This window comes from Etheostoma spectabile, chromosome 17, assembly GCF_008692095.1.
Source record: "Etheostoma spectabile isolate EspeVRDwgs_2016 chromosome 17, UIUC_Espe_1.0, whole genome shotgun sequence".
NCBI classification, from domain to species: Eukaryota; Metazoa; Chordata; class Actinopteri; order Perciformes; family Percidae; genus Etheostoma; species Etheostoma spectabile.
This window is the reverse complement of record NC_045749.1, coordinates 2,277,104-2,300,965: the sequence shown is the minus strand read 5'-3', so window position 1 is coordinate 2,300,965 and position 23,862 is coordinate 2,277,104. Positions and strand designations below refer to the sequence as shown.

Sequence of the window (23,862 nt, the reverse complement as noted above, 5' to 3'; positions counted from 1 at the left end):
TACGTGTGTGTGTACACGTTTTTGTATGCTCTGCTCTGACTTCCTCTGTCTGCTCTGTCTCTCTGCAGAGGCTCGATGCACAGAGAAAGGCGCAAGTTTCTCCGATCAGCTCTGAAGGAGTTGGCCACTGTTTTAGCCGATCAGCCCGGACTACTAGGTCCCAAGGTAACACAAAATACCACCTTAAATGGTCAAATAACACCTTAAATACACCTAGATTCAGTTTTAGTGGAACTGGATGAGCAGAACTAAATTACCAACTTGGATAACTAAAACCTAAGGTAGTATCACATAAAACAAAAATACCACCTTAAAAAGCTCAGTTAGTTAGTTTACTGATCTAAATATCACAATACAAATACATGCAATTACTTAATAAGCTCAAATACAACCACTTAAATCTTCCAGGTCAGCTCTAAAGATGATTACAATGTCCTAATGTAATGTAGAAAACTGCCTACAATACTTTAAAATACCATCTGAAGTAGCTTTTAGTTCCTCAGTTGAGCTCCCAAGGATCACTGAGATAATATAATAATGTGTAATACATTCATTTCATTTTCCTTCATTTTCCTTCATTCAACCAGATAAAATTCTTGTTGAGATTTAAATACATTTTTCAGAAGGGACCAGGCCAAAAGGACAGAATAAAAACATTGTTACAACATTAAATGCAAATAACAAAAAGCGAAAAGACTGTGACACACTACAAATGAGTATACACAATATCCAGTTACATTCCACCTTAAAACATAGAGGTTTCAATTTAAATGTCTCTTTATTATGACTCAGCTATGTGGGAGTTAGATCCTTTGTGGAAACTAATGTAACGTACACTACCAAATACTACAATACCACCTTAAATAATGCAGGGTAAGCTTCTCAGCACAGACAGATTTTACCTCCTTAAAAAGCCATGTATGGTCCCCTGGCCAGATGGAGACCTTCATCACTGTAGCACAGATTATTTGCTAGACTGACTGTAAATATTTAGCATATTTGGGTCAGAGACTGTGAAAGAGCAGCAACTGCTTTTGGAAGTTTTTCTTGGAATTATTTCTCTAGATGAGTTTTTAGATTTCCCTTGTGTCTTTACCCATATTTCTCAATGTGTGTCTCTCTCTCACTCTCTCTACTTTCCCTTCATATTTCTCCATTTCTGCTTCTTTCGGTTTTGCTAGGCTTTGTTTGTGTTCATGGCGTTGTCGTTTGCCCGTGACGAGATCATCTGGCTGCTTCGACACGCAGACAACATCCAGAAGAAAAGCACAGATGACTTCATAGACAAGTACGCCAACATGCGCTCCTGTTCACACCTACTGTAACACGGTCATTGCACTACTTCTTCTGTTTGGCTGATTGTGTTGCTTTAGTCTTAAATCTGCTGTTTGTGTGTTTTACAGACACATAGCAGAGTTGATCTTCTACATGGAGGAACTCCGAGCTCACGTCAGGAAGTACGGCCCTGTGATGCAGCGATACTACGTCCAGTACCTGTCTGGTTTTGATGCTGTGGTGCTGAATGAACTGGTGCAGGTATGAACACATTTGCACCATCTGAATGCACACACAGCTCTGAAAATGTACACACACATTTACTTTAATGCAAAATCTAAACACAGGACAGAACGCAGAATGTTTTCTACAATACAACTTGACTGCCCACCATGTTAAAATCTATGATATAACACATCCAAACATTAAATACATATACAACACATTAGGAAAATTCTCATAGTTGCAAAATGCAACCAAATTACAGTTAATCAAGTTTTGTAAACCTTATAGTTAAAACAGACTCTCAATCTTTTTCAGTGATGTGCAGAATGTGGTCTGATTTTTCCATTGATGGTTAAAATCTACGTAGATAAAGCGTCACATTTGGGCGTCAGTGGACAGCTGATTTCAACACTGTCTTTTCGAAGACACCTTTTTCCACACTTTCTAACCAGTTTTCTATCCTATCTTCATCTGATAGAACCTGTCTGTGTGTCCAGAGGATGAATCTATAATCATGTCTTCATTTGTCAACACTATGACCTCTCTCAGTGTCAAACAAGGTAAACCATCACTACTTCAGAACTTAAAGGGGGGCATGACAGATCTCAAGTTAGGAACCAAAGTACTAATGATAACTTTAGTAATTTGGAGGGCATTGTTGTGCTTTTGATTTCCAGTGGAGGACGGAGAGGTGTTTGACTTTCGGGGCATGCGACTGGACTGGTTCAGACTGCAGGTGTGCACATTTAATTTAGTGCTTTTTTGTTTTTTTAAAACATTTATCCAAAGTTCTGTCATACGTTGTTTCAGGGAAATGTTGGTTTCAGGATGACTGACACAGTCTGTACTTTCCACTTAAATGTTTTAAATGTATATTTTTGTGTTTTGTGGAATAAGGTGTAAATGGAAAGAACGGCACAATGCAAATATACCTCAGTACTAAGACTACACCTTTTCTTCCTCTCTGTAGGCCTACACCAGCGTCTCTAAAGCCAGTCTGGGTATAGCCGATCACAAGGAGCTCGGTAAAATGATGAACACCATCATCTTCCACACAAAGATGGTGGACTCTCTGGTGGAGATGCTGGTGGAGACGTCAGACCTTTCAATTTTCTGGTAAGACACACACACTACACCACACACACACACACACACACACACACACACCACAAACACACACACACACAACCCACACACACCACACACAACACAACACACACACACAGAGAAAGTTAAATACATTCGACTTGTGTGAGGTATGTTTTTATCCCTCGTCTCAGCTATCTCCTGTGGTGTGTGTGTGGTGTGTGTGGTGTGGTGTGTTGGGTGTGGTGTGTGTGTGTGTGTGTGTGTGTGTGTGTGTGTGTGTGGTGTGTGTTGTGTGTGTGTGTGTGTGTGTGTGTGTGTGTGTTTGCAGCTTCTACAGCCGTGCGTTTGAAAAGATGTTCCAGCAGTGCCTGGAGCTTCCCTCCCAGAGCCGACACTCCATCTGCTTCCCCCTGCTCTGCACACACTTCATGTCCTGCACACATGAGCTTTGTCCCGAGGAGGTAAATACACACAAAAAGACGTCTGTATATGGATGTGTGTGTGTGTGTCTATCTATCTATCTATCTATCGCACACTGTCTTACACTTGCATGTGAAACAAGTTGCTGTTCAGTATTTGCTGTTAAATGATATAATGTTGCTTGTGTGTTTCTACTTGTCCTCCTCCACAGCGTCACCACATAGGGGATCGAAGCCTGTCGTTGTGTAACATGTTTCTGGATGAGATGGCAAAACAGGCCCGGAACCTAATCACTGACATCTGCACTGAACAATGTACACTCAGCGACCAGGTACACACACACACCAACACACACACACAACCAATTTAAAGGAATAGTTTAACATTTTGGGGAATACACTTATTACCTTTCTTGCTGAGAATCAGATTAGAACATTGATTGATATCTGTACAGCATATATAAGGTTGTAGCTGGTTAGCTTAGCTTTGTATAGCGCCTGGAAAAAGGAAATCAACCTTACAGAATCTGTAAAGTTCACTCATTAACATGTTACACCTGGTTTGTTTAATCCGTACAAATATTTTTTGTGCAGCTCAAAAAGCTGTTGTTAGCGTAATGTAGAAACAAACATGAAAGGTGTTAACAGGTTGGATGTTTTTTTGTTGTTTTTGTTTTTACAATAGAACCAATGCACTGATATAGTCCTAAAAGTTTTCTTATGTTAAACTTTCTAATATTACAAGATGTGGTAGAGCAGCAAGAAATAACAAACAAGAAACCACTGGCCATGTGCATAAGATATTACATGCTGTCACGTTAATGTCGTGAGTCCTCTGGTGCAGCGCATCGTTAAAAGCTTCTCAAGTTGATCTCTATCTGGGCTCGTTTCGCTTTTCAAAAGCTTTTCAAAAGCTACTGTTCTAAAAACGTCAGCCAGGCTGTGAATAATTTCTCAAGCCGTCTTTCCTTTCCTCAGTCTCTTGTTTTATCCCTTTCTCTCTTTTTCTCTGGTCTTCTCCTACTTTTCCTTCTCTTCTCCTACTTTTCCAGCTGCTTCCTAAGCACTGCGCAAAAACCATCAGCCAGGCCGTGAACAAGAAGAGCAAGAAGGCGACGGGGAAGAAGGGCGAGCCGGAGAGAGAGAAACCAGGGGTGGAGAGCATGAGGAAGAACCGACTACTGGTCACCAAGTTAGTAGAACACGCAGACTCAGTTCTCTCTTTTGATCTCCTTCCCTTCCCTGTCTGTTCTCTGTGTCTCTTTATGCTTTTGTTAATGGCTAACTGCGATTGACTGTCGTCATTTATTAATAACAGATCAATAGCCTTGTTTTCTGTTTTTTTGACTGAATTTACTTAACACAATTAAACACCCACCTTTGTTCATGCAGTCGTAATGTTACCAGCGATATTTAGCTCTTTATCCTTGTATGATGGCTGCACAATATGAAGACATATTGCAATAACGTTGTTGAGTATCACGATAATGATATTGTTTGCAATAGAGCCCGACCGGATTTTTAAGACCGATACAAATATTTGGTTATTTAAAAATCCGAAATGCCGATACATTTTTATTTATTTTTTTTATACAGGAACGCGTAACAAAACAAACATATTTCCCTAACATTAGTTATTTGTAGTTATTTATGAGTTCTAACTAAAATAATATAACAATTTGTTTTATTGTCACCATAGAACATCAAAATATATTAAAGTTCTGATAAATAAAATGTATAAAAATACAAACTTAAGATTTGAAACTTTAAGTCCTTTTGAACAAAAACACAATAACAGAAATAATCAGGGTTGTCATGATTTCCAATATTCTTTTATTGAACATATTCAACATTGAATTAAACACAAAAGGCAGTATTAAAAAAACATCTTTGAGTTTCTGTTGGGATATGTCGCAGCCTTTCATTATATGGTTATTGAGCGATGACGATTAAAAAAAAACGTTATATTGTGCAGCCCTACTTCCTATAAACCATCCCTGTTTCCCAATATGTGCAATGGTTTCTTTTGAACTAGCAGAGGTTTTTACAACGACACTTACACATACTGCTTCTATTTTTAGTCTTTTTGTTATGTTATTCTTTATTTTCAGTTTGTCTCTACTGTATTCCATTGCTGTAAACACAGATTATTAAAAGTTTCATTATATCTTATCTAATTTTGACCTTGTTGTTTACTTCCACCAGTCTGGATAAGCTCCACACAGCGTTATCTGAACTCTGCTTCTCCATCAACTACGTTCCCAACCTGGCGGTGTGGGAGCACACGTTCACGCCGAGAGAGTACCTCACCTCGCACCTGGAGATCCGATTTACCAAGTAAACATAAACACACGCAGATTAATAAAGCTCATTTTTCTCTTATTCAGATACAAAACGCACAGGTTGCCAAACCCTTTTGTTTACCTTTTTCTAAGGTAATTACATACAAGACGATACTTCAGCTTTTAGTGAATATAATAAGTACAGATAACTGTCATTGACCCGTGCAAAAGTCAGTAGGTGCTGTTTTTTTTTTTTTACATTTCAATGTTCTTTAAATAGGTTTTTTTTTTGTACAGCACATTGATCAGCTTAAGCTGTGTTTAAATGTGCTCTAGAAGTAAACGTGACTTACTTTAAACATCTAATAAAAGCAGATGAATTGAGCGTGTTGGATACAAGTGATTAGAAAGGAAATGAGCACATGCAACCCCAATAAGAGGAGACTGTTTAGTTTTTCTTGTAGAGCTACAGGTTGTATTTGTGTTCTCAGTCCTTGTGTCTCACTGGGCATTCAAACTAGGGCTGCACAACATCATTTTTTTTATTAAGCCCAACTGTCTTAACTCCCTCTGTCTCTAGGTCTATCGTGGGGATGACTATGTACAACCAGGCTACTCAGGAGATAGCCAAGCCCAGCGAGCTGCTGACCAGCGTCCGGGCCTACATGACGGTGCTTCAGTCCATAGAGAACTACGTCACCATCGACATCACGCGGGTCTTTAACAACGTCCTGCTGCAGCAGACGCAGCACCTGGACAGCCACGGGGAACCCACCATCACCAGTCTCTACACAAACTGGTACGCTGGCTTGAGCCCTGTGGAGCACTGTAAACCTTCCACATTCAATTCAATTTTATTTACAGTATCAAATCATAACTAGAGTTATCTCAAGACAGATTACAGAGTAGGTCTAGACCAAGCTCTGTAATTTACAAAGACCCAACAATTCCAGTAATTCCCCCAAGAGCAAGCATTTAGTGTGACAGTGGCGAGGAAAAACTTCTTTTTTTAGGGAGAAACCTGGGACAGACCCAGGCTCTTGGTAGGCGGTGTCTGACGGTGCCGGTTGGGGGGGCGATGAACAATGGCAATAACAGTCACAGTAAAGATAATAGAACTATGACTAGAAATAGTAGTTGTAGTAGTTCATGGTGAACCTGGGCACTGCAGGGCGTTACTGGGTGTAGCAGGTTGTAAATGTTGCTGTACAATTTTTATTTTATTAGACCTCTATTAAACCAGGTAGGCTGATTGAGAAAAAATCTGAAATTAGTGTTGTGGTGATGGGATTTTGCTGTTAGCATAGAAACCCCCTAAGATTAAGCAACATAATTGCGGATTTGGGGTTGTAAAATTCAAAAAATGTGATTTTCCTAACATGGACTCCCTAATCAACGGGAGGTCTAAAACGTGTAACGGATACTGAGAGTTTATTTTGTGTGTGCAGGTATCTGGAGACGTTGCTCCGTCAGGTCAGCAACGGACACATTGCCTACTTCCCCGCCATGAAGGCCTTCGTCAACCTGCCCACGGAGAACGAACTGACCTTCAACGCCGAGGAATACTCCGACATCTCTGGTACACACCTGCACACAAGCTGTCCTATGTGTCCACTTAGTAATGCTGGGGACAGTTTTTGGTTTGACTGCTGTTGTTATTGACACATTTTGGATTCTGTTGTTGTGTTTTCACAGAGATGCGTTCACTGTCTGAGCTGTTGGGGCCGTACGGTATGAAGTTCCTCAGTGAGAGTCTGATGTGGCACATCTCATCACAGGTCGCTGAGCTGAAGGTATAGATATTTATCACAGACATATACAAAATAAAACTAGACACAGGAACTGCTTTCTAGACTTTGGTTATGGTAAAATTTAGGAATTTTGTGACAAGGGTTTAATGTTAGTAACTGCTGAGCTGTTCATCTATAGCTGCAATGCAATTACAACGCATTATAACGGAATAAATAATCAACAAAAGAGAACTCTAAAATTATGAATAAAGCCTTAAACACTAAGCTGAAAACCTACAGAAATAAACGCATAGAATGGAAAAGGATAATCCGACTGTAGAAACCTGAAGCCATGAATATATTTTTTAATTCAGTGCTAACTGTTTCGTGTTTGTCTTCATCTAGAAACTGGTGGTAGAAAACATGGAGGTGTTGACCCAGATGAGAACCAGCTTTGACAAACCAGAGCACATGGCGGCCCTCTTCAAGAAACTCACCTGTAAAAACACACACACACACACACGTGGAGTACATTTTCATGTTATGCTATTTTGTGATATTGTTACAACTCCTACGTTTTTGCCAAATATCTTTTGAATGCCTGATACGGAGATCTTGTGTGTTTGACAGCTAGTGTTAACTCGGCTGGCGGCCTGCTGTGCTGACTGGTTTCATGTCTTTTTAAAGCCTTCCAGCGTTGATTTGAGAAACCATGTCTGTATTTTCTTGTATTGGTAAAGCTTTGTTTACACTTGTTGTAAACTCGCAGTAATAGTGGCTAAGACAATAGGGATGTAAGAAGGAAGCGAATCACAAAAAACTTAATTTGCTTGCAACTGAAAGCACCAAATCAACTGGTGAACTACTGAATTACTATTGATTACATGTTTGTTTACTGATTTACTAACCAATTTGTCAGACTGACATTTGAAGCTTAATTTACATGTTTTTTTTGTGTGTTTGTAGCTGTGGACAGTGTGTTGAAGAGAATGACCATCATTGGTGTCATCTTATCCTTCCGCTCCCTGGCCCAGGAGGCTCTGAGAGATGTAAGACACACACAGAAACACACACACACACACACACACACACACACACACACACACACACACACACACACACACACACACACACACACACACACACACACACACACACACACACACACACTGGACTTCTTGCAAATGAACCAAGAGGAATAAACATGAAGTCATACAGACTGATAGTTAACTCATTGATTGGACAGTTTTGGTGATGTCATTCTCCATCATCAGGACCCAAGAGGGGAAATAAAATTCTGACTGTCAGCAGGTCATGCAGGTTTCAATGTTTCTAATGTGTGTTGTCTTCTCTGGTTTCACAAAAAGAAATAACTGTTTCTCAGCATTGTCAGTTTATTAGACTGCAAATCAACCAAATGACTAATGGCTAGACACGTGATGGAAAATAGGCATCTTTGTACGGATATTTCTGGAAGGTATTACTGTGTGATCGCTATGTCAGACTCTTTTTAAAGGACTAAATGAGTTGCTAGTACAAAGTGGTAAACAAGTATAGCAGAAAGTTTTACCTGAGTTTGACTGTCTGGTTGGTTAACAAAAACTGCTAGACAATAAAAAAAGCGTATATATATTAATTTAAAATGGTTGCATCTGCAACAATTCCCAATCAGTTGTATATAGAGTATAGTACATATAACTACAATAGGACCTAACAGTAGATACTGTTAGGTTACCTATTTAGTCTGTCTTCTAAACTCGGTGCTGACTAATTTGGAGTGATGTCTGAGCGCTGCTTGCACAGAGACGGACAGACGGACAGAAAATTAGCGTGTCCCTGCAGTTGTCATGGTTCCAACACTGCTGATTGGTGCTGGAGCCAATAGATACCCGTGACTAGTCATTTGTCCTGGGAAGGAATGCTGATTGTAACCTTTCCCCCTGAAGACGAAAGCCAGATGTTAATAGGTGTTAGTGGGTATTTGACCGGTGGGAAAGCAGAAAAATACCCCCCTTTTTTTTTGGTTTGCACCAGCTGTCAATCGAGACATCAGCCCAAACACACCTCACTAGCCGGGCAAACACACCAGGGTTGGTTTTAACTGAACCAAGCATGTTTTTTTGCATACTTTCTGCATCACTTTCTTACCGGACTGTCTCTGTCTCGCTCTCCCCAGGTGTTATCCTGTCACATTCCTTTCCTGGTCAGTTCAGTGGAGGATTTCAAGGACCACATTCCCAGAGAGACAGACATGAAGGTGAAACACCCTTCCTGACACCTAAAAATAAAATAACCTCTTAACCTGATGTCAGTGTTAACTTACAGTGTGTTCTCTCTCCTCATGTGTATGCATGAACCTTTGCCTGAGTCCAGGTGGCCATGAATGTCTACGAGCTGTCATCGGCAGCAGGTTTACCCTGTGAGATCGACCCGGCCCTAGTGGTGGCTCTGTCCTCACAGAAAAGTGGTGAGACACTAATACACACATGCAAACTGAGTCCATCTTCCACAGATAGTGTGGGTGGGTGGGTGTCCCCGTCCTTCATTTACTGTTTATTTTAAAAATCCCCATTAGCTGATGCCATAGCGGTCAGCTACTCTTCCTGGGGTCCGCGCTAACTACCGCTCAATTACAAGAATGAAGACTTATCAGACATGCACATTATTCTGACGGCAGTAACATGTCTCACTTAGCACACGGGACACGACGGCAATCTCACCAGGTCTGAGCCTCGTCACGTTTCCAACATGGCAACTTCCTCTCTGAAGTTAAAACCTTCAGAGAGGAAGATTTAATGCACGTCTTGTACCGCCTGTACACGTTTATTATCTCAATCATCTCTTATACACAAAATGAGTTTGATAAAATGGCAAACCCTGTGGAAAAAAAAAAAATTATCGATCTTCCAATGTTGGTTTGTGACAGCTGCGTGGGTGAATAAATAATTATCCAGCTTTACGTACATCATGTCAGCCAAACGGAGTCAAATGTAAGTCCCAACTTAACGTCCTGTCATTCAGTGCTTGCTTACTGTCAGGATTGTTTTGAACTTACCGCTGATCTCTCTCCCCTCTCTGCGTTCTGTGTGTGCTGTCGCGTCTGATTAAAGCTGCAGGGAACACTAAAGTCACCTAATGTCTGAATGACAAAAAGCATCACTTTGACAGATCGATGAAGCCAGTAATGTCTAAAAAAAGAGCTTGTGTCTGTGCAGAGAACATCAGCCCAGAGGAGGAGTATAAGATCGCCTGTCTGCTCATGGTGTTTGTGGCGGTTTCCTTGCCAACGCTGGCCAGCAACGTGATGTCACAGTACAGCCCCGCCATAGAAGGTAGGACGCCATGCTTATTGTAGTGTTTCTGGGATTCACTGTTCTCTTTTTCCGAACAAAAATTGTAATACATGGTTGAATTACAGTGTGTTTGTGCTACAAATGGCCTAATTTATGTTTTTTCTTTCTCTTTTTTTTTCTCCCCGTTTCTTAAATAATGAAAATATCAAACCCTAAATGGTGGAATAGAACAAATTCACATTGTAGGAAACCTAATTTACTGCATCAATGGCAAGAGCCTGTTTGGATGCACATAAAGACCAACACTGTGCCCTCAGATTGATCCATTTTTGTGCACCTTATTTTATTTTTTTAACCTTATTAATATGTACAATTTTTTTCAAGGTCAGTTTACTCACTGTCCGGTTTATCCCTATTTGTTGCATGTATTTTAGAAAAACAAGAGTTATTCAGTTACATAAGCCTGATACTAGGGGCAATAGAGACACACTGAAGCTTTTGATAAGGTATCAAAGAGATACATCACTCAAGGAGGAATTATCAAGACATTGCCTCTTAACAACCTTGAAATGAGAGGCGCCATTGTTAATAAGGGGCATTTGAAAAGGATAATGAGTTGTAATGGACTCCGCTATTGTTAGTATGCAGACTGCATATTGGCCAGCAATTGGTTTTCCGACAGCACATCGAGAAACGCCAACCCTTTTAATGCATCTGGCATACACACATAATGCCGTGAAATACAAAAAAAATCCATATTTCCACCGCAGAGCTGGGTCCAGGTTTGGTATTCTGGAGAATCTTGGCTGTGGAAGTCTTAAAGAGCCACACGCATGTCCGAAATTAAACCAGAGTTATTGATTTTTTCAAATACAGATGGTGTCTTCTTCTTCTCCCACTAATGGTGTGTGTTTGCTGCCCCCTACAGGCCACTGTAACAACATCCACTGCCTGGCCAAAGCCATCAACCAGATCGCTGCTGCTCTCTTCACCATCCACAAGGGGAGCATAGAGGACCGCCTGAAAGAGTTCCTGGCTGTAAGATGAAAACAGATTTCAGTTTTTATTGAACTTGTTAGGAATACACATTTCAGTGCTGTCAACGTATTATGAAATCAATATAGTCAGTTACACTTTTTATGTGCCACCACCGTATTGAGCTCAAATGACAAAAGCAACAGTGACATAAAACAACTAATGAATCATTCAATTCTCATTGGCTACCCGCCAACGTGGCAGGTAGATGGCACCATTCACCCGCACTTGGCGCAGGTCGGGTGTGAATTTCAGGCCCTGCATGGGACGCATGTATCAGAGGAAACGACGCAAAAATCCAAAAAAAAATAAAACACAAAAGCCATGATGTTGCAGAGGCACTGCTTCTCCATTCATTTAGTTTGTCACATCCTCTTTAAAGCATTTACTTACACGCACTGATTAACACTTCAGTTTGCTGAAATTGTATAAATTCACTTCAAATTTATATAGAGAAGCAATATTTTCTCGGTGAGAAACGATCTCTGTAAGATGTGTGTCTGTGTGCAGCTGGCCTCATCCAGCCTGTTGAAGATCGGCCAGGAGACGGACAAGATGACGACGCGTAACAGAGAATCTGTCTACCTCCTGCTGGACATGGTAAGAGAGGACTGGGGGGGGCTTTCATTCCTGTAGTTTGGCTCAACTGGTTCGAAGCAAGAGAGAAATGATCCATTATTACTTACTCAGGTCCCGGGGGAAAAGCCCCATGCTGCTTACCTTGCAGTCCCAATGAGGCACTATGTGGACATTGGTCCCCTGGGGACATGGTGGTTTGGGATCTCAACCCATGTGAGATTATGAGAATAACATCATTAATATTTCTATTATGTAACAGTCTGTCTGTGTTGTCTGTTGTGTTTCAGATTGTGCAGGAGTCCCCCTTCCTGACCATGGACCTGCTGGAGTCCTGCTTCCCCTACGTGCTGCTGCGAAACGCCTACCACGCCGTCTATAAACAGAGCATTAGCGCTAACGCGTAGACACACTCAAAACACACAGCGGAGGCCTGCAAGCTGTCTGCCATCAGAGCGTCCGCCGCTCCTTCATAGACGCACACACAGCGACAAATACACACTAACGGCGTACACTAAAATCAAACTAAACCCACTAAACTATGCCTACAATGCCTCGACACACCACTCTGACAAATAAAGCATCAGTGTGTTACACCAAAAATGGTGACACTTAACAAACAAGTTCCCTCCAAATATTGAACAAAAACACTATGAAACGCTAAAAGAAAACCCAAAAACACCCACAATTCAGTGCAAAAAGGCGACAAAACAACACTGAAATTAAATATGAACAGAAACAAACACACACACACACTAGCTGGATGAAGTTGGGGGATCATTCTCTTTATTTTAATCATTGTACTTTTTCATGATGTTGCCAGGGACCATAACCATAGCAACACTTAATTATACCATATGTTTGGTTGGTATAAAAGAACAAAAATATAAATATATAGTATATATATAGTTGACACTAAAATATTATTATTTTTTTTGTGGAAAGATTTGAGATTTTTAGTGGCCAGCTGATAACTTCTACGTGGTGATGGATTTGGATGCTTTCTTTAGCAATGCAAATGATGCTGATGTGATGTGTAATTATATATATTTTCTTTTTCTTCTTCTTCTTTTTTATGGAAGAGGAGACGGGTTAGGATTCCTGTGTTGATACTGAAAGACATGTTGCTTGTTAATGTAAGTTTACACTTATACACACACACTGACAGACATCCTGAGCAGATATACGACATACACACTAATCTCTCAACATTTCATAGTGGAACGCGCGCACACACACACACACACACACACACACACACACACACACACACACACACACACACACACACACATATACACGTGTAAAAACATGGTGATGTTTTTTTCTTCTTTTTTTCAAGCTAGTCGTAACATGAGCTTTTTGTGGGTAAAGATATAATATCTGTATTCTACTTTGATGTGAACTGAACTCGTCCGTTTTTAATGTTTGTTCTGTTATTTTTATGATGACGACAATGATGATGATGATGATGATGATGATGATTTGCCAAATGTGTTGACACTAAAAGTTGTGTATCAGGGCTTGGAAGTGGTGGAGTGTTTGGGTTTTAAAGGGTGAAATGCCATGTTACGTGGACGGTTTGGACAATAGAAGATCCGGAAACAATCCGCCTGACTCGGTGGCAGCTCTGTTAACAGAAGGGGTTACACAGGAACCTTTACAGTGGGAACAAACTTTAAATAAAGTACTGCAGTAATACTACGGCGTAGGCATGGAGCAGGCGTCCCATCCTGCAGCCAGAAACCTCCAAATATTCCTCACAGCTGTTGTTGGTCGACTCTGATTAGGTGAAGGTGCAGTAGGTGCTACGGTTTTCTCCGATGGTGTAGAGTAGAAATGAAAAAGCCAGTGCGAAACACAATGTGTAAGATCTCTTGTAAAATCATTTACTGCAACTTCTGGCGTTATTGAGGGGCATTTAGCTTTTCTGTGTCTAATTTTACCTACTGAAGCAGCTGGGGGAATAGTGCCTTGCTCAAAGGCACCTTGACAGCAGCTGTTGAGGGTCCACCAGCTTACACACCGTGGTTTGATAAATGTCTTAGTGCTTAACTTTAATAGGAGCAATTAAAGGAAAATTTAACCAACTCCACAGATAAGACAATTAAATCCTAATTGATTTCAGTGAACCTGTGAAAGTACAAAAACCTGGAGCTGCAATAAGACAAATAAATGTATATATCTAAACTCAGTAACGTTTCACTGGATTTGTAAATGTGATCGATGGGGCATCCTTCAGTGATCTTTCCATATGAGCGGTTTCATTTTCCCAATGGTTGTACGGGACCTTTTGGGACAGACGGACGGCTTTTACAAAGTGCAGTCTGGTTTTCATTTCTTTCTTGTTTTCTCAATCAAGGCGTATTAAGGGCTACATACGAGACACAAACCAAGCCCGCTGTATGCCCGCCCTCTGCTAATGTATCACTAAAGACCAGGGCTCTGTCTGAAAGCTCGTACTGCATACTATTCAGGACTGTACTCCTCCCTAGGACTGTTAAAATCTAAAAGCAGCATTTACAGTATATAGCAGTAATACACCCATATGTAGTAAAGGACATGTGTGCACTTTACAGTAGATTACATGTCTGATTTCTACTGTTTTTAGTCGGTAGTGTGCATTACAAGCATGTGAGGACAGGTCCATGGACTCATTCTGCTGTTTGATATGGAATGACTGCTGTTTTCTTTCTAACCTTTTTTTGTGTGTGTCTGATTCCACCGTGTAACTTAAATGACATGAATAAAATAAACTTTAGGGCTGTGTCAGACCTGAGCTGTGAGTGTGTGACGGTGGTTGGTGCACGGGTCCTCGCCTGAGATGCAGTGAAGGGAAAACCGTAAAGTGGCAACATTTTTTTTGGATGGAGCAGTTTTGATAATTGGCGCCATCACATGATATTGTGAGTGTAACCCAGTTTGATCTTGTACATCATTAGACTGATAAAGTAAACCAAGCTATTGCAAAACAAATATATAAATAGTAAACACTCACTTAAGTAATGAAAGCCAATTATTACTAAATAAATAAATAGTGAAATGCCTGAAAAGTAGTGACTACTAGTTTCCAACAACAAACCCGACCCAGAACCTCTGCATTCCTTAACCCTCATGTTGTCCTCATGTTGTCCTCATGTTGTCCTCATGTTGTTCTCATGTTGTCCTCATTGTCAAATTGCCCCGTTTTCCTATATCAATGTTCTTTTTAATTCCCCAAAATAACATGATTGATTCCACACAACGCTCTTTGGCAAGTACACATCTCTACTTCCATTAATTTTGGGGCAGCTTATTCAATTTTATAGCATTTAAAAACAAATTGAAGTGTTTTTGAAATAGTATTGAGTAAAAGTCAACAAATTCCAGTCTGTGATTATCCGTCAACATACATTCCTTCCATTTTAGTCTCAATAATTCCTAATTTCTGCTTTTTTTTTACTTAAACATTAGGTAAAATTTCCTATAAATTAGGTTTATTGACCATAAATTTCAAAAATGACTGTAAAACTACTTAATAAATTAGTGTTACGTAGTAATGAAAATGTCAAAAGTCCAAACATTGAAAAAAGGGACAAAAACAAGTTAAAAACATCGATATAAAGTGTCAACAAAAGGGTTGATTTTCAATTTTGACGAGAAGACAACTTAAGGGTTAAACACCTGGTATAGTTATGTGATGTATCTCTTATTCAATTTATTTTACTTTACACAATCATTAGTTCCCATTACATGGCACTTTTAACTAAATGTGTCCTGTCTGAGAGAATCACTAAAGCACTGACCTACAGGAGCCGCTAGGGGGCGTACCAAGATAACTAATGCATGAAGGACAACAGTTGTGTAAATATAGACATTTCAGTAGCCAACATGATCTATTTTACAATCTATGATGTATAAAACAAATGCTGACATTGTATTGATACATACTGCATATAGAGATTAAAAGAAAATAGATGAAACAAATCATATTGTCTATAAATGAACCATCATTGATTCAACAAAAATACATTGCAGGTATCGGATTTATTACCCAAAATTCAATTTATGTGAAAATGAGTAAAAACCTCTGAATATAGCATTATTATCTGTAAAAGTAGTAGAACAGCTTGAAATGGCAATTTCCAAATTGTCAAATTGTTGGCAAAAGCAAGACAAACAAGACCTTTATAATCAAAGACATTCTAACAAACCGTTTCCACTGCAGACATTTTGACTTAAAGAGCGTGTTATTGTGAACACGTGTGACTAATGTAAGGTGTTTTAATGTGTAACCTCTCAGTTGAAGGTAAAGAGGAAGTTACAGTAAACAAAGCTTTTATTGTGAAGGGGAATAAGGAAGTGGTTAAAGTGTTGTATTCAGTCTGGTTGTATTTTCTTCTTTCCTCTTGCTAACCTCTCCAACTTGCTAAAAAAACCGAGAAACCTCCCCCGAGTTCTAAACTTGCCACAGCTCAACCAATGATGAAGCAGAGAAGAAGATATACTACACCCATTATGTAAGACAACTAATAAACTGTGGGTTTTTATTTTTTTATAATTTTATTTATACGACTTCAGTAAAAAGGCAGAGCAAGGGGAAGGATTTCGGGAAGACTGCTGAATGTAGTTTTGACTGAGGTTGTGGACCTAACACACATACACACATATATCACACACATACACACACATACACACACATGTATCGCACATATATACACACACATATATCACACATATACACACACATATATCACACATGTATCGCAACATATACAACATATTACACAACACAGACTACCAATGAAACACAACATATATCACACATATACACACACATACCACACATGTATCGACATCTATACACACATATATACACACATATATCACACATATACACACACATATACACACATACACATGTATCGCACATATATACACACATATATCACACATATATACACACACATATATCACACATATACACACACACATGTACACACACATGTATCGCACATATATACACACATATATACACACACACGTCACATATATATCGCACATATATACACACATATATATCACACATATATACACACACATATATCACACATATACACAATTATATCACACATACTGTACAAAAAAAATTAAAAATCACTCTCAGAAATGCGATGACCGTGATAGGTGAGATACTGTGGTAGACTGTGTGTAATGATGATAGTGAAAAAGTGAACAGTGCAGTAGATCATGATAACATATTCACTGTGACTTATCTATATTACATACCTGAATATATTCATATTAATACCTGAAGGTATTCATAAAATACAAAGACCAAACTCGGTTTAGTTTCAAACTGTCTTTATTGATTTGGCTTTTTGAAATCATCGTGGATACTGTGGTGGCAACATTTCTTTTTTTTTTTTAAATCACTCCTGATGAAACGTGCTGTACAGATAACGCCGCCTCGCCTTGCAGCTTTATCTGTAGAGCACATTCAGCAACAGGGCAATTCAAAACGCTTTGCACAAAAACAGTTAAAAAATAAAAACAGATAAAACACAACAATAAAAGTAAAAGTGCAGGATAAAAAATTAAACATTAAAGAAATGAACAATCATTTAAAGAAAAGCAAAATCAAAAAGAAAGGTCTTCAGCCTTGATTTAAAAGAACTGTAATAGAAACTTCCACAACAATACGTTGTAGTTTTATTAATGGCCAATTTGGATATAGACGTTTGTTGTGTGTGTGTGTGTGTGTGTGTGTGTGCGTGTGTGCGTGCGTGCAAAGTCGAACTTAATCCAGTGACTCTTTGTTGTCTTTCGGTAATAATCTTTGAACAAAATCCCTGCTCTTACTTTTCACCGTTGTATTTTCTGTATTTTTAACATATACACTAAAACAAAATAAAAACTAATTGAAAAATGAAAACCATAATAACCTTGATTGGGCCTGCAGATTCTTCAAAAACCTCCACTTTGCCAGTTTTTTGAGGAGAGCTACTACAGACAAACACATCATTTTTGGGCTATTTATTAGTATTGAAGTCCCACTTCAGACACATTTTTTAAGTATGTAAAACTACTCTGTTGTGGTCAGTATTTTGTTTAAGATACATCAGACATCTCTACCTTAAAGGGTAACTACTCTTTCTCGCAACCTGGACTCTATTTCCCTATGTTTTTGTGTCTAAGTGACTGATGGGAACAACAATCTCTGACACTGGTCCAGTTTTGAGCGAGATCGCTGCAGTCAGCAGCGGAGAAACCAGCTACAATGTAAGTAAATAGGGCAATTAAGCAGCTTGTATTTACCTTCACAAAAGAGCTTGTTTTGCCGCTGACAGAATCAGATTAATATTCAAAGTGTCTGACAACATTATGGAAAGGATCCCTACAGAGATAGACCTTTAAGTTAAAGAGTAAGATCCTTTTATAAAACGTAAAAACATCTGCAAAATTGCTTTTGCTAAACCCACCAGACTCCATGTAAATAAACAGTCATTTTAGCATCGTAAAAGCCACTTCATTCAAAGTCGACAGAAACAAAATAAAACAATAATAAGACGTTATGGCTTGTCTTTCCACTTTTTCAACTATTACAACTCTAGTTTTGGTTGAACTCAACACATAGTTTACTGATTTACATGTGAAAATATGTTGGCTCTATACATGCTAAAGGTTTTGCTTTTTTAAATGGAGTCTGGTGGGTTTGGCTTGGGCGACCTCGGAGCTGTTTCTGGTTAAACAGAAAGGTCTTAAAGAGGTTTTAAAGACCGATCTCTGTAGGGATCCTTTCCATAACGTTGTCAAACACTGAGTCTGAGTCTGTCAGCGGCAAAAACAACTTTTAGTGGACGCTAACTGACGGAGAACATTTACCTACAGCTGTTCGTGACCGCTATGGACCGAGGATACGTTCAAGAAGAAAGGGAATTATCTCGCATGATTTAACGTTTATTTAATCTTTTGCTAGCTTGCGATGGCAACATCAGTAGCGTCAAGCAAAACACCGTTAGGGTGAACAGACGTCCCGGTTTGACCGGGGCAGTCCCAATTTCCCCGACAAAAAGCCTATCGGGCCCCGCTCCCAGCACCTGACGTAACCGGTTCTTATCTCTGGACCAGCGCTGAGTTGGTTCTGAGTTGGACCCGTGTTCTGGGCCCAGAACCAGGTTTATTTGTGTGGAAAAGCAAAGAACCGGTTCAATATTTGGCACTGACTCCGAACCAGCACCAGAACTGCCTTGGTGGAAAAGACATATGGGTGACATTTTAGGGGGACATAAATGATAGAGAATTCATTTTTATAAAGTCTTTTATTTCTTATTTCTCTGTAGTAGTGTCTTAAAGTAGTATAACCTTCATTCTTATTATATTATTCTTGTATGCACCTTTAACAAAGTGTGTTTCTAACAAACTGTGTTTCTTTAGTGACTGCTGCCTAACACAGGCAGTAAATGTCTCGCTGCTGTATATCACAGAGACAATAAATGTCTCAGATTCGAGGTCAGTCAGAGTACACGTTGCCCAAGCGGCCTGCACTTTGCCTTGGTTCTTTTAGCGTAGGCATAAACCAAATAACAGATGTCCTATTTGTACCAACAACTGTGAATCTTTGTGTGTGTGTGTGTTTAATAAAAACGACAGAGCTACAGAGAAATAGTTCCCTGAGAGCCTTGCAGGAGATAGGAGGCTCCTCGTGTGTGCTTCCCTCTTGCAATTGTCTATTAACTGCTCATTACCGTCTGCGTCTCGTTTTCTTGCTTGACCGTCTTTGATTTAATAAGTTTAAGTGACCTGAACCTGACAATAAACATAGAAAAAAAAATGTAATGGAGGGGGACTTTAAGTAAAGAATCTGAATACTTCCTCTACCGCCCATCGGTCCTCATCCTGACTGGTCACAGTCTCTTTTCCAGTGGGAGAGGTCGCCACAATTCCAGCATCCGTGCCTCCGTGATCCCCTGCTCGGACCTCGACCTCCGTTTCTCCATCCATTTTCCGCCTGCAGAAGTTGAATCAGCACCTTCATGAACCTCTCCTCCAGTCGAACTCTATCTTGCTTTCTCTTGTCTTCCAAGACCCTCAGAGTCTCTTCAGCGTGGACGGCGTGTGCTCGGACGGATGACAGGCGTCCTGTCTCCCAGAATGGCGAATGTTTGAATGCCTGGTCTTTAATTTGTTCATCCAGGCCCTGCAGGAAGTAGTAAATTAGCATGGATTCATATAGGGACATGTTTGGGTCTGCTGCTGGAACCAATCCGCTGTTGTCTTCAAAGACCTCGGTCAGTCTGATCAGATAGTTGTCCACCGTTTCGTCAGGCTGTTTCTTGCAGCATATTGCCTTCAATCTCACAGGGAACGCTGTTTCAATTCTCTCGTAGAGCTCCTCTACGTGTTTGCGATACCCAGCGCCTGGGGTCCAGTCGTAAGGGGCGTCTCTCTCCAGCCAGTTTCCTTTTACTTTGCTAAATTTCAGTAGCAATTTGTGGATCAGGAGACTCTGGATTTCTCTCAGACTCGGTTTGAATTCCTGCACAATCAGGGACAGGATTTTAACAAATGCAGCCCCTCCTCGTTTGGTTACGTCTGGCAGTTCCTTGGCAAAGGAGCGCATCTCGTCTGGCGTCCAGACCCCGTAGGCATAGGGCACCTGAACTATTTGGATGGCGTTGTGGGTTTTCTGTAAGCTTGATGGTCTGTAGACCTCCATGGCTCCTGCTCCAATATCTCTGGGATTAGGCCCATCACCTGTTCGGAAGACGGGGGTTGTCTGTGATCTCCTTGTCCCTGAATCTTGTGTCCAGGCTCTGTAGACCTCCATCTCTCCGGCTCCAGTCTCTCTCAGATCACGCCCCTCAATACTTTTGATGCCGTTGGTTGTTGGTGATCTTGTTGCCTCTGAATCTAGGGTCAAAGCCTTGGAGACCCCAGCACCGCTTTCCCTCAGATGAGGCTCATTAATTGTTTTGTAGGTGGCGTGGGTTGTCTGTTCTCCGACCAGCACGTCTTCTGCGGAGGGATGTGGTGATGGAGCGGACCTCCGGCCCGGCGGGGTGCGTTCTGCTGGGGTCGGCTGACCTCGGACCTCCCGCCGTGGATCCACAGGCGGATGTGGGGCCGGGGCAGGGAGAGGAGCCAGGTCTTTCTGTGGATGTGAGGGACTAGATTTCCTCGGGGCTTTCTTGCGCCCCTTCTCTTGCCATCCCTGTCGTAGCTCGGCTTCCTGTTTCCACATCCGAAATTCTTTCCAGTCCACGCTGCCGTAACCCTTCTTTTTCTCATAATCCTCCAGTTCCTCTTGCAGCAGCCGTATCCGACGTACACTGAAACTACCATTCTCCGGAAATCCAAATGTCTTCACCCACAGAGGAAGCTGTTGGCATGTCTTATCACCGTGTTTCTCGCACATAATCTTTGCACATCCCTTCAGCTTGGACTTCTCAGGCACAGTCCAAGGTTTGCTGTTACTTTTCCCCATTTTGTTCAATAGATCGGTACCTCTCTTGACCTTTTGTGACCCTTAGTGCTGTTTCCGTTATCTCTGTGGAATGCGATGCCACAAACAGGGAGCAGATTTACGAGCAGTCCTCAGGGACTTCTTGGATCTTGTAGGCGATTTTCAATCCTTTGTCCAGCTGCAGCGGATTTAACCTGTGTAGAAAAATTAGATTGAAGAAAGCATGAGTCAGGCATCTCAGACTCTGGAATCCCTTTTTAAATGATCTAGAGAGGTCAAGTTGGCTGAAGGGAGGTTCCCCAAAACAGATACAAGAGATGAGACAGCTCCAAGTTAGAAAGATAAGATAAACAGCTTTTATTAGTGCACATGCACATAGTTATGGAAAGATAAATATATTAGTAGCTTTGTTTACTCTTCTGCTGTTAACGTTGCTCTTTTTACACTCATTACCTGGTTCTCCTTCTCCAGAATCAACATAAAATCAAGGAGAGGGTTAACTTTTCCTGCTGCAGACAGACACACACACACACACACTGCGGTCAGAAAGAACAGGGGACACACACACACACCCACACCCACACATACATCACACATACACCCACATACACACACACAACACACACACACACCACAACACACACACCCATACACTCCACATTGCGGTCAGAAAGACAGGACACTCACCACACACCACACACACACACACACACACACACACACACACACACACACCACCGTGGTCAGACAGAACAGGACACACCCACCAACACACCACACTCACACACACACACCGCGGTCAGAAAGAAGAACAGGACACACACACATACACACACACCCACACGCACACGCCGGCTTGACGCACACACGCCACACAGTTTAACATCAGTCACTTACACAGGTACAGAGCCCCCCCCCCCCCCCCCCCTGGTCACTGAGAAAAACCAACAACTAAACGGATTCATAATAATCCGTGCTCACGGCTTTACTCCTCGACGCAGTTCTGCTGCGTGCATCCCCCCCCCCCCCCTCTCCTTTCATGTCTTCATCTGTCCTTGTGATCATAAAAGGCCTAAAAATGCCCTGAAAATTAATCTTTAAAAATAAAAATAAAAACTACTGGTTATAACTTGATGTTAGAGGTGTATCCTTAAAGAAACGCAGAAAACAACCCTTCCAAACCTGATGTGATCACTTCACTATTTTCATTGACTTTGGGTGTTTTATTCAATTATATAGCATTAAACTAATGCTAATACAATAATGCTCAACAAGAACGTTGACCAAAATATAGGAAAAAGCTTTAAAAATGTGAGGAGAAAACAACAAAATGTCTAGAAAGCTTCCAAAAATATGACACACACACACACACACACACACACACACACACACACACACACACACCTACCTGCATGTATGTATGGCGAAGGGCAGCAGAGTAGGAGAGTCTCCTGTGAACAACCAGTCCCGGAGTGAGTCGGGTCTCGGCCGGAGCTCAGGGGGAGACTCCCGGCGTGTCAGTGACGTTTTCCGGGGCACGTTCAACCTCAAAGGGGCGTGCACCGTGCTGCTGGGAGAGGTATGTCCCCGGGACGGTGTGAGACAGTGTTCACCAGCTTGGACATGGTTTGTGTCTTTTGGAGGGCGTGCCTCTCGCAAATTGGTTGTGTCACAGGCAAAGGCGTAACTTTGGGTCCAACCATAGACTGTGTGTTATTAATATTATATTATTAACCCTAGTGTTGTCTTTCCCTCAACATGAAAAAAAAACACTTTTGTTGTCCCTTTCTCAATATTTTAAATAAAAAAACTGTTCCTTTTTTTAGGGGGGGGGTTTCAACATTTTTATCATTTCCCCCCACTTTTTCCAATATTTTTTATGCTTTTTCCCCCCAATGTTTTGTCACCTTGTTGAAAATTTCTCATACATTTCCTGTGTTCCTATTTCCACATTCCTGTGTGTGTTTCCCCTGTCTGTAGAGACTACGGTTGTTTGAGACCTCTGGGTGAACCGAGGTGCGAGGTCACTCCATGAATTATCTCTCTCTGCACATTCCCTCCCTTTGGCAGCTGAGATAAACGGCCAAATGCACAAAAAAGAGAGGGCAGCTCCACTGTGTCTGTGTGTGTGTGTTTGTGTGTGTGTGGGTGGGTGTGGGTGGGGGTGGGGACATGCACATCCATCTAGGAGCTTCAGCCTTGGCTTCACCTATCAGACCCGGCAGCCTTGTTATCATTTTTGCAGTCTGTGTTAATGATGTCAATGTGAGGTGTTATACAGTCATTTTATCATATCATCAGTATTATGTATGTATACGTTTTATGATATGCAGACAAATTAGATTTTATTTTATTTGCAGCAGTTCTATTTAGTTTACCACACTACTGTTCTGTTGCCTTTACCAAAGGAAACCCAGTGGAGAACATGAGGAAGGTGTAGTGTCTGATGTGTTGACAGGAAACCGCTTGACACTGTTTCTTGATTATTAAAAG

At 40.9% G+C, this 23,862-nt stretch overlaps 2 protein-coding genes across 7 annotated transcripts in view; one reads left to right on the top strand and one right to left on the bottom strand.

Annotated features, from left to right (window-relative positions):
* The window catches only part of nckap1 (NCK-associated protein 1), a 34,495-nt gene extending 20,891 nt beyond the window's left edge, over nucleotides 1-13,604 (top strand). For all 6 annotated transcript variants that reach the window (XM_032540816.1, XM_032540815.1, XM_032540814.1 and 3 more), the window contains 21 exons: nucleotides 69-165; nucleotides 1,182-1,288; nucleotides 1,404-1,536; nucleotides 1,979-2,060; nucleotides 2,178-2,236; nucleotides 2,471-2,616; nucleotides 2,918-3,050; nucleotides 3,221-3,340; nucleotides 4,061-4,200; nucleotides 5,214-5,345; nucleotides 5,871-6,089; nucleotides 6,739-6,869; nucleotides 6,986-7,083; nucleotides 7,426-7,519; nucleotides 7,987-8,069; nucleotides 9,197-9,277; nucleotides 9,394-9,487; nucleotides 10,236-10,352; nucleotides 11,242-11,351; nucleotides 11,859-11,948; nucleotides 12,215-13,604. In XM_032540816.1, the coding sequence (XP_032396707.1) occupies nucleotides 69-165; nucleotides 1,182-1,288; nucleotides 1,404-1,536; nucleotides 1,979-2,060; nucleotides 2,178-2,236; nucleotides 2,471-2,616; nucleotides 2,918-3,050; nucleotides 3,221-3,340; nucleotides 4,061-4,200; nucleotides 5,214-5,345; nucleotides 5,871-6,089; nucleotides 6,739-6,869; nucleotides 6,986-7,083; nucleotides 7,426-7,519; nucleotides 7,987-8,069; nucleotides 9,197-9,277; nucleotides 9,394-9,487; nucleotides 10,236-10,352; nucleotides 11,242-11,351; nucleotides 11,859-11,948; nucleotides 12,215-12,331 (2,383 nt within the window). In that variant the 3' untranslated portion in view covers nucleotides 12,332-13,604. The remainder of the gene's footprint in view (nucleotides 1-68; nucleotides 166-1,181; nucleotides 1,289-1,403; nucleotides 1,537-1,978; nucleotides 2,061-2,177; nucleotides 2,237-2,470; nucleotides 2,617-2,917; nucleotides 3,051-3,220; nucleotides 3,341-4,060; nucleotides 4,201-5,213; nucleotides 5,346-5,870; nucleotides 6,090-6,738; nucleotides 6,870-6,985; nucleotides 7,084-7,425; nucleotides 7,520-7,986; nucleotides 8,070-9,196; nucleotides 9,278-9,393; nucleotides 9,488-10,235; nucleotides 10,353-11,241; nucleotides 11,352-11,858; nucleotides 11,949-12,214) is intronic.
* Nucleotides 13,605-18,575: 4,971 nt separating this feature from the next.
* LOC116704999 (uncharacterized) lies at nucleotides 18,576-23,000 on the bottom strand. Its single transcript, XM_032540827.1, has 2 exons — nucleotides 22,778-23,000; nucleotides 18,576-21,563 (listed from the first exon to the last, which is right to left on the bottom strand). The coding sequence occupies exon 2, from the start codon at nucleotides 21,388-21,390 to the stop codon at nucleotides 19,798-19,800; it is 1,593 nt and encodes a 530-aa protein (XP_032396718.1). The 5' UTR covers nucleotides 21,391-21,563; nucleotides 22,778-23,000; the 3' UTR covers nucleotides 18,576-19,797.
* Nucleotides 23,001-23,862: the final 862 nt, after the last annotated feature.